Here is a 10,479-nt window from a genome sequence, read left to right on the forward strand (position 1 = left end):
TTGTATGTGTGGCTTTTGTTTATAGGCTAGCAGTTTCTGGGAATGTGGAATCCATCCTCTTGAGTTGCATCAGTGTTCTGAAGAGCACTTGCCGGATGGTGCGACTTGTCCCGTTCTACAAGACAGCAGTGCTATCCTTCCAACTAGTGCTGAAAGCGGCTGAAATTCTGGATGCTGCACTTGCAAACAAGGTAGTTGTTGATCTGGTAATTTGCTGTTGTTCTATTTATACTCCCTTTTCACCTCAATTTTGTGATATTCAATTGGTAGTTACAGTCTTGTCCCATCGTTGCAACTACCGTACAGACCCAGGAGAGGTGAAGGTCGAGAGCCATGCGTCCTCTGAAACACGACCCTGCCAAGCCGCACTGCTTCTTGACGCACTGCTCGCTTAACCCGGAAGCCATCCGCACCAATGTGTCGGAGGAAACACCGTACAATTAGCGACTTTGTCAGCGTGCATGCGCGCGGTCTGCCACAGGAGTCGCTAGAGCGCAATGCTGCTAACCCAGACCCAGACGAGGATGGGCCAATTGTGCGTTGCCTCATGGGTCTCTCGGTCACTGCCGGCTGCGACACAGCCCGGAATCGAACCTGGGTCTGTAGTGATGCCTTAGACCGCTGCTCCACTTGGGAAGCCGTCGCTGTTGTTCTTTGAACTCCAATAGTACACCAAATGGTGTGTGTGTTCTTCCCAGACTCTGGATGGTGAGGAGAAGAGACCTGAGCAGTTCCAGCTATCTGACAAGCTTGAGGACGTGCTGCAACATCTCAGCCAATGGAGGGACAATCTTCTCTACAATGATCTCCTGAAACAAGGCGTTCAGTCCAAATCCCTCAGCTTCCCCAAAGAAATAGAGGTACTGTCGCCAAACTAGCAGACATACAAAACCTTAGCAGAAAATATTTGTTCCCAGACGTATACAGTTTTCTGTTAATTATAAACCTGTTTGTATGTGTTGGTAGATGTGGGATGCCTTCCTGAGGGTAGAATGCTCTCTGCAGAGTGTGTCAGCGCAGTGGATGTCCAGCCTGGACAGAGGCCTGAGGAAGAGGATCTCTAGGGTGAGTGTATCGGCCTACAGACCAGGTCATACATGCAGGAAACCTAGGAGAGTTTTGAGATTTGATTAGCTAGACACAATTGGTCAGATTCACTTGGACACAAATCAAGCATAGTCCTGGACTAACTAGCACATTCAATGTTATTTATTGAGCATTATATTTAGTCTAGGATTATGCTCAATCTGTGTCGGCTGTGTCATTCCTACTATGCGGTGCCTTTTCTGTCCCCAGGAAATATTACTTCTTATTTCATGTAAAATGTAGATTCTAAAAGGCTTTAAATATAAGATCAGGTGTCCTTTACCTTAACATCTCAAAAATACGGATCTTGAAAGGGAATTTTATGCATTTTGAAAATGTCCCCTGGTGTTATTTGTCAACTTATATGAAAATTATAAGCTATAATTTTAGAGTCCAAAATTCTTGGACTCGAGTCACAAATTTTGATGACTTGATATAACATAAAATAACTTGAGACTTGGAGCAACAAGACTCGGGACTCGACTTGAGACCGATGACTTGAAATGATCTGGCCAGGTTTTGTAATGTTTTGGCACTCATTTTGTGGCACAGAGTTTACGTAGATTACTCTCCATGCAGCCAGAGAGTGTAGCCGCAGTATCTCCATTGCAAAAAAAGGTGCAACAGATTTGGTAGTGAAATGCACACTCGGGAACTCTGATTGGACCAACAAACTGTCAATTGCTGATTTGCTGTACAGCACAAGGATTGGGTGCAGCGCAAACATCAAATTATAGGAAGAGAGGATTGCCATAATGAATAAATATGCAGCTCTAAAAAAAATTGGTGATCAGGAATATTAACTGTTTACTTTACAAGCTCATCAGCAATGGGGCAACAATACAAGTCAGATGGTGAGCTAGCGAACAATTGCTGATTTGCTGTACAGCACAAGGATTGGGTGCAGCGCAAACATCAAATTATAGGAAGAGAGGATTGCCATAATGAATAAATATGCAGCTCTAAAAAAAATTGGTGATCAGGAATATTAACTGTTTACTTTACAAGCTCATCAGCAATGGGGCAACAATTACTAGCATAGGCCTACTGGTATTTTGGTATGTAACAATTGCTTGAAATGTATAATTTACTTATGAAGTTTGTATTTGGAATTTGCTGTTAAAATTAGTTATTACTGTGGCGAAGATGCACCATAGGGCACAGCTCTTCACTTGCGCTCCCAACGCTCCCGCCAGCTGAGAGAGCTTTTTTTCTCCTGTTGAAATGTTTGCTCTTGCTTTCGCACGTTTAAATGCATAGGCCCTGTGTGGTAAATCTGTATTCATCTAATAATACAATAATTTCTAGCGTTTCATAATTCCATCCCGTACCGTTTATTGCAACACCTAGACATTTCTGTTTGATAGCCCTACCATTGGGGCAGCAGGTAACCTAGTGGTTAGAGCGTTGGGTAACCGAAAGGTTGCTCGATCGAATCCCAGAGCTGGTAAACATCTTACAATCTGTCGTCATTGTAAGTAAGAATTTGTTCTTATCTGACTTGCCTAGTTAAATAAATAATGGCTAAATAAAAATACCATACATTTTCAGTTTGGCAAACCATTTCTTACCCTCAGAGTGGGCGCAATGTTTATTGTGCACGTGAATGTTCACAAGACTCATGAGGTAGAAGATCTGTTTAATTCAATGTATGGTTTCGCTCCTGGGTGGACGGGTCTTTAGAGGTAGTCAATGAAGACCTTGCTAGATCTATCCCTGTACCAATGACCCTCACACACAGAGTTTCGTGTGTCCTATGAGCCAATGAATGCTTGATCCGAAAATGTGGTCGGAGGCACCGTATGGATGGTGTTACGGTGTAAGAGCAGCACAGACAATGCAGATGGCTTTTAGAAATAGGCTACGTGGCCTGCACTCCATGGTTTGGAGTCAGAATGTTGAATAAGCTAAAATGATTGTTCCATCATGGTGTTGAAATATCATGAATAATCATTAAGTCTGTTTAAGACAAATGTACTAATGTAACAATGGATGTGGAAATTCCCTTTTACATTGAAGAACCAGTTTATTGGTTGTAGTTGCTAATTGGGTAATTGTATGGTCCTGGGGGCCAAGTGCTTATATTATTTAGGCCTACCTGTTTGAGCTCCTGTTAGACAGATTCCATTTGGTTTCTCAAGGGGAACCAGGCTGTACAGTCTTGCCCTCTACCTGTGTCCAAACAGATCATACAGTCTCTGTAGCAGGCTTAACCTGCCCTATTTCATTTGGGCTATTGCCTGTGTATATTTGGTCCTCCACATTATCCCTAGTGTCCATCCTGTGGACAATAATGCAATAACTATGGGATTATGCACCTAAAACGGGCGGCAGGTAGCCACGTGGTTAGAGCGTTGGGCCAGTAACTGAAAGGTTGCTGGATCGAATCCCCGAGCTGACAAGGTAAAAATCTGTCATTTTGCCCCTGAACAAGTTAACCCACTGTTCCCTGGGCTCCGAAGACGTGGATGTCGATTATGGCAGCCCCCCGCACCTCTCTGATTCAGAGGGGTTGGGTTAAATGCTGAAGACACATTTCAGTTGGATGCATTCAGTTGTACAACTGACTAGGTATCCCCCTTTCCCAATATACTTATATATTTTGTATGATTTGGCTCTTTCACCATTGGATCACCAAGACCCGTAAATAAATCTAGCTGCCTTCTGCTGATTTCATGCCATAATGACTGTTACAAGGTTCATATTTTACAATTACATAGGTTAGTCAAAATGTGTTGTAGACAAAATAATGAAAATGGCTGTCTGGTAGCCTCAATAAATAGACAAAGATTTGTAGTTGAACAAGTCCTTGCATGCAAAAAAAAAAATGTTTACTTGACTTGAAAACTTGTGACTCGACTTGACTTGCTCTTAGAATGCACGACTTGGACTTGACTCGAGTCTTGACCCGATCTACTTGGGACTCGACTTGGATCTTGTGACTCGAGTAATTGTGACTTTGTCACACCTCTGCTATTTTATAGTCCTAGTTAAAAAAATGTTTATTATTGTATTTAACATTTTCTGTGTCCCTGATAACACTTTCCACCCAGTTAGTTTCTAGTAATTCTCCTTAGAAAACAGCCCCTTCCCACAATGACAGCACATTCAGGAAGTGTCATAATTTGTTTGGTGGGAAAAAAATGGTGCAAAGCTAAGTAAATGTAAACACTCGGTTTCATCTATTTTTCCATGTTTCATGATGCTAGTCTGTTTGTCTCACTCATACATTTCCACCCTGTTAGGCTAAATTATATAGAAAATGTATCACATTTTTTAAATGTTAACATATATTTAATATATACGTTTAAACCCTCTTCACGTGTTTACCATTATTCTAGCGTAATCTCAATCACCCACAAAGCTTACAAAGATTATTTAGACTACAAATTTCCACCCTATTATCAAGCCTGTAATTATAATGCAATAACTATGAGATTTAATTGTCTGAGCTTGACCAATATATTATTCTGAAAGTCAAACATGTCCTGTGGTAGAATTCAAAGAAAATTACAAATATATACTCCCCCCCCACATAGTATAAATAACCCAGCCCTATATCCCCCTGAGGTCAATAATTTTCTCTTTGCTCCACAGGCCAGTGATATGGACAAGGTGGTGGTGTGCTGCCTTGAGACATCAGTGGAAGCTATAGGGAAGAGCCATGCCACCATAAAGACCTGCTTTCAGGAACTGTGTCGCTCTGCCATCAAGAACATCTGTCAGGTGATTGGCATCCATCTTTACAAAAGCTGACTGGAAGACAGTCAGAATTATCATTACTATTGAGTGAGTGAATGAGTGAGCCAGAAATTGAGTGAGAGAATAAGTGAGTGAGGGAGAAATTGAGTGAGTGAGTGTGAACATGATCATGATTGTTATTGATGAGTTATTTCTAATTTTCAGGATGGGAAAGAGGGGGACCTTATGCGAATGCTGTACCCCCTGTCTAAGGTGCTCCCCCCCTCTGTCCTGTCTTCCATCGTGGTTGAGTCAGCGGCCCGGTTTGAGAACGACCCTGTTGGTCACCTGCTCGACCCCCAGTCTTCCCTCAACCACCTCCTGTCTCATGGTACACCTCCTGTCTCAATCAATCAGTCTGAATAGTCATAGTTACAATATGTCCACTAGTGTAATTTATCTATTGATATGTACCATGGTTTATATATGCCAATTGCTTACATATCTTAGTGTTTTTGACATGATTATGACAGCCTTATATCGGCCTTATGATGGAGTGTTCAAGTAAGTTTTACCCTTATTTTTAGAGATCCTGATTTTAATGTTTTGCAGGTAGCTGATGTTTATACTTACAGATACCTGACTCTTTTCCAGGGGACTGGAAAGTGATCCAGGTGGATGCTGAGGCTGGTGAGGTGATCGGAGGCTGTCGGAGTGCCCTGGCCTCCCTGGTAGAGGCTCTGTGTCTGGGTCATGTACCTGTGGGACATCTTCAGACCACCCTGAAACACAGAGAGCAGTTCAAACAGATCTACCGCCAGTGTAAGTGCCATCATATCTCACAATACATGGACTTAGATGATGATAATGGATTAAGTTCAATGTTATCAACATGTTACCTAAAAAAATCTCTCTCTCCGTGAATGAAAATTATGTGCAAACATCACAGAATGATCTCTGAGTCGAGTTCTGCAGGTGCTAAGTTTTTTTTTCACTTTGTTCCACCTGGCATGCTCTCCTGAAAAAACAAGGCAAAACAGCATGTCAAGGCAGGCAGGGGTAAATAATCCATAGAGGGTGTAAGGTACAGGACAGCAGGCGGGCTCATGGTCAGGTCAGGCAGAGGTCGGTATTCCAGAGTAGTGGGGCAAAGGTACAGGATGGCAGTAAGGGTCAGGAATGGTCAAAACTGGGAAACTAGAAAACAGGGACTATAGCAGGAGCAAGGGGAATGCGCTTGTAGGTTTGAACAAACAAAACAAACTGGCACAGACAGACAGAAAACACAGGTATAAGTACCTAGGGGATATTGGGGAAGATGGGCAACACCTGGAGGGGGGTGAAGACAAGTACAAGGACAGGTGAAAAAAATCAGTGCATGACAGCTGGTCTGGTCTTCCACAGATAAGAGGCCTGCTAAGCTGGAGAATGTTCCTGCTGAGGTGATCCTGACTCAAAGAGAGAAAGACCTCCAGGCCTTCTACCAGCAACGAGAGCATGTGGACACACTCATCAAGATGATGGGCAAGGTCTCAGAGAACATCACAGGTGAGAAACTGAATGTCTCAGCAATAGAATGTAATAAGATACTGTACAAATGCAAAGTCACAGAGATGCAGTAAGTCATCTAAAAAAAAAAGTAATCAGAGAGAGAATGGTTGGCTAAGGTATTCTCTCAGCTATGATGTAGTACAGTATGATTCAACATGTTTATCTCTTTTCACCAGCTCCAGAGATCTCCACTCTGGAAGACCAACACAAAGCTGACTTCCAAACAGTGAGCCTGAACAAGCTGGTGTTTGTCCAGCCCTGCTGTATGAAGAAGGGGGATGAGCAGCAGACACCCCCAGGGCTGGTTCTGTGGTACAGTGCTAGCCAAGGGGTTCTGGAGATGGCCAGGGAGATGCACGAGCTGGGTGACAGTAACCTGCTGCTTCGCTCCTGGGTGGACGGGTCTTTAGAGGTAGCCAATGAAGACCTTACTAGACCTATCCCTGTACCAATGACCCTCACACAGGTCTGTGACATCATCTGGAAACCCCGGTTGAGTGGCTTCTGTCAGCTAGGCCTTAGGATCGCTATGTCGCTTGCCACCTTTGAGGAGATCGACCAGGCACTGAATGCATCAGGGGACCAGGGAGAGGGGTTTCAGATGAGGAGGGAGCTGGGGCTGATGTCTGGTAGGCTACAGGGGTACAAGGAACTGGAACAAGGCTGGGTGGAGGTCAGGCTGGGCCAGATCCAGGAGTATCGCCAGGTCCATCAGGCAGTGGCCTCGGCCAGTGCAGTCCTGAGGATCGCTGAGAGGATGAATCTTAGAGGAGACTTCAGTAAGATCCACAGTCTCACCCAACTGGTAATAAAGCAGTCACTTTATCATAGAGGTTTCATAATGGTGTTGTTAATATGAAATAGTGTTGTTAATGTTTATGATTGCAATTTCTGCCAGAAGGTGTATACTACATTATCTTGTCTGATTTTCTCTATTCTATAACAGTTCTATGCTTTGTAATTAATTGTGTCATGTAACATACAGGAGGACGACTCGTTCAAGATGAGGGTCCTGGGGTCGCTCAGTGATGACCTCATCTGTGCCAAGCAGCAGCTGTTTATGGTCACCCCGCAGCACACTGCATGTCTAGAGGTGTTCCTAGACAGCCATACTCTGGTCAGCTGGGTCCAGGACCAACTCTGTAGTAAGACACTGGCCAACACTGTTATCCAACAACACGGTCCAACACCACTGTCCATTTCAGCCATTATGGTTGGCCATTCAGCAATTAATGGTTGAGTTTGGCATTCAAAGGGGACTTAATCGAAGTTGAAAGTCTCTTCTTTTACTGTTTATTTACATTGAACAGATATGAGTGACGTGAAAGTGTTTGTGGACCTGGCCTCCATCTCGGCTGGAGAGAATGACACAGAGATCGACCGAGTGGCCTGTTTCCATGATGCGGTGATGGGCTACAGTCCTTTGCTCTACTCTCTCTCCCCCAAGGCTGGGTTTGAGGAGTTCATGATCTCTGCTAGACAGGTGTGGGACACCCTACAAAGAGACAAGAGACTCCCTGCCAAATTGGTGATTACTTTCTCCATTCTTTGAATTCAATATTAAAGGTACTTTGTCCTGTTTTTGGGAGACCTAAGGTGACTGTTCTGTAATCCTTGGGTGTGTATAGTAACCATACCATGTTCACACTGATATACCGGTATGTGTATTCTAGAGGGACTCTTGTCATTTGCTGGGCTGGCTGAAGGGACTGAGGGAGACCCATGGGTCTGTGGAGCAGTCCTCTCTCTCCCTGGCCTCAGCGATTAATGCACAGGGGGTATACCACGTGGGCTGGTCTGAGACACACACAGACAGGGTGAGTGGAATGTCTCAAATGAGCACAGATCTGACATCAGTTAACATGAACCATGAAATACACGTCTGCTTCTTCCTGTTTGTAGAGATGTCTGCAGAGCCTGCTGGTGGTCAGAGTGAGGAAGGACCATGAGGTGAAGAGCTATAACCTGGAGGAGCTACTGGAGCTGCAGAATAAGCTGATGCTCATGTCATCCAAAGGAGAGCATGGCAAGGAGCATGTCAACAGGTTCACCCAGGTCAGTTGATTTCAATGATACCTTTACCATTGAGCCCTACTGTATCACAACAAGAACATAACAATAGCAACATGACAGATTTGTTTTCTGGTCTGAAAAGTTAATTAAATATTTCAACTTTAAACTGTCGCTAGGTGTTTGAGGGAGTTCAGAGACTGGGCTGCATCCTCCTCCAAATGCAGTCTACTGGCAACATGCTTTTCCGGGAGTGTCGAGCCCAGGTACAGTGTAGCCAGGAGAAGCAGCCATGCATCTGGGTCACGTTCTCCTCCCTGCGTGGTAAAGAGATGGTGTACAGTGGGGAGGTGACAGAACAGCTCCAGTCCCTGTGTCGCTCCATGGAGACCTGCCATAAAGAATGGTGTGCTTTCATCAGCGAGAAACGTTCACAATTCCACACACTGAACCACTACACATCTGAGCAGGTGGTTTACCTGTGCAGGTGGATCTACAGCGTGTGTGAGAGGCGGGCCTGTGTTCCTCAACAGGTGTGGCACCTGCTGTCTCCCATTAAGGCTGGGTGCACGCTGAATGATGTCAGAGAGGCCTTCGCCACGGTAACAGAGGTGTTTTCAGGGACACTTTCTGGCAATCCTGCAGTTTGGGAAGAGGATGATGATGATTCTGGACATTCTATGGACTTTAGATCGATTGGACACAACGTTGAAAAAAGATGGGGGTACAATGACGAAAATATCGAGAGCAATGTTGAAGGAGTATATGATATGATTGAGTTCTCAGATACTGAGGAAGATGAGGTAAAAGAACTCTCACCTATGGCCCAGAGTGATGCAAAGGAGGAGGAGGCTGAGGAAGGTCTGGAGGACCTGTGGAGGCGATTTAAAGAGGACATGCCAAAGTACCTCATACAGCATGTAGACATCACTACTCTGGCTCGCTTCCTCTCCTGCCTCTCAGAAATGAACCAACAGGATGTCAAGAGGAAGCTGCCTCCGTCACTCCAAGAAGGGACGCCCAACCTCGTCCTCTGCCCAGCCACAGAGGTCCTGAGCACCACTCTGTCTTTCTACATGGAGAGCCCAGATCAGCCTCTGCCGTCCACTGATGAAGTTCTGGTCTGCAGAGAGGACACCACAGAGGAACAGGTGGAGATCTTCCTCAGTCGAGCCCTGGGCCGGGGCGATGGTGCCGTAGGGAGCCAGCAGAAGATCTACACCCTGGTCAACCCAGGCCTGCTGGGGTACGACGTCAGTGTGGCCGTTGGGGAGCTATTCGAGGACCTGGAGAGAAGTGCGGGCCCCCATTACCGCCTGGTGATTACCAGCCCAGTGATGCACCAGCACAGATACGTGCCCTCTTTCTTCAGCAACCACAAAGTACAGGCAGGAGTGGGCATCACTGCAGAAAAGGCCAGAAGATATCTCCGTCACCACTTTACTGTTCCGTTCCAACACAGCTCTGTCTCACTCATCTATCCAGACAAACTGTCCGTCTGGGTTGTCTCGTCCACTCGCCCTGCAGTTGGTAAGGAAAATTATTGTGATATCTGTTACAAGAATGTACTTGTTTTATAAAAATATTTACCTTATACTATATAGTGTTCTGTTATTTTTTGCAATAGGGAAATCCCTTTATGTGGACCGACTGTTTGAGAAGTTCCCGCAGACTTCAACCAAGGCCCAGCATGTTAGGATCAGACTGATAGAGCCACGGGTTGATCTAGACTCATTCATACATACCCTGTCAGAGAGACTGGCACTGTTGAGGGAGCAGGACCCTGTGCTGCTTCACATTGACACTGCTGCGGTAGGTCTACAGGTGGAGGTCTACAGCTGTCTCTTTTCTGTGTAATGATCGTGTATACGGATGCATCAAACAATCACTATTTCTGCACATAAAATCATGGTAATACTTTGCAGAGAATCAATGAAGACGATTCTGTTGAATTTCAGGTTAATGTTGGTCTAGAAGAGTTCCTGTTCCACTTACTGGTTCTGGGATGTTTGAGTGACAACAAGGGAATGCTTTGGAGAAGAAATGTAGCTCATCTGATAGCAGTTGAGGTTCTGAGACCATACCCAACCCTTCAGAACCAACCACACACTAAGGAGGTAGGACTCACGACTATTGCTATTAATACTACCC

The 10,479-nt window shown here is 44.9% G+C and overlaps 1 protein-coding gene across 9 annotated transcripts in view; it reads left to right on the top strand.

The window, feature by feature from the left end:
• Positions 1–10,479, top strand: part of rnf213b (ring finger protein 213b) — a 77,918-nt gene that overhangs the window by 4,577 nt on the left and 62,862 nt on the right. For all 9 annotated transcript variants that reach the window (XR_010451365.1, XR_010451367.1, XR_010451368.1 and 6 more), the window contains exons 11-25: positions 26–191; positions 699–860; positions 967–1,065; positions 4,684–4,812; positions 4,993–5,158; positions 5,422–5,589; positions 6,172–6,315; positions 6,495–7,123; positions 7,304–7,463; positions 7,629–7,846; positions 7,992–8,135; positions 8,221–8,373; positions 8,508–9,858; positions 9,956–10,140; positions 10,287–10,445. Coding sequence is in view for 3 of the 9 variants with exons in the window: in XM_064933701.1 (XP_064789773.1) it covers positions 26–191; positions 699–860; positions 967–1,065; positions 4,684–4,812; positions 4,993–5,158; positions 5,422–5,589; positions 6,172–6,315; positions 6,495–7,123; positions 7,304–7,463; positions 7,629–7,846; positions 7,992–8,135; positions 8,221–8,373; positions 8,508–9,858; positions 9,956–10,140; positions 10,287–10,445 (4,033 nt within the window). In the remaining 6 variants the exon portion in view is untranslated. The remainder of the gene's footprint in view (positions 1–25; positions 192–698; positions 861–966; positions 1,066–4,683; positions 4,813–4,992; positions 5,159–5,421; positions 5,590–6,171; positions 6,316–6,494; positions 7,124–7,303; positions 7,464–7,628; positions 7,847–7,991; positions 8,136–8,220; positions 8,374–8,507; positions 9,859–9,955; positions 10,141–10,286; positions 10,446–10,479) is intronic.

This window comes from Oncorhynchus masou, chromosome 24, assembly GCF_036934945.1.
Source record: "Oncorhynchus masou masou isolate Uvic2021 chromosome 24, UVic_Omas_1.1, whole genome shotgun sequence".
In the NCBI taxonomy this organism is placed as follows: Eukaryota; Metazoa; Chordata; class Actinopteri; order Salmoniformes; family Salmonidae; genus Oncorhynchus; species Oncorhynchus masou.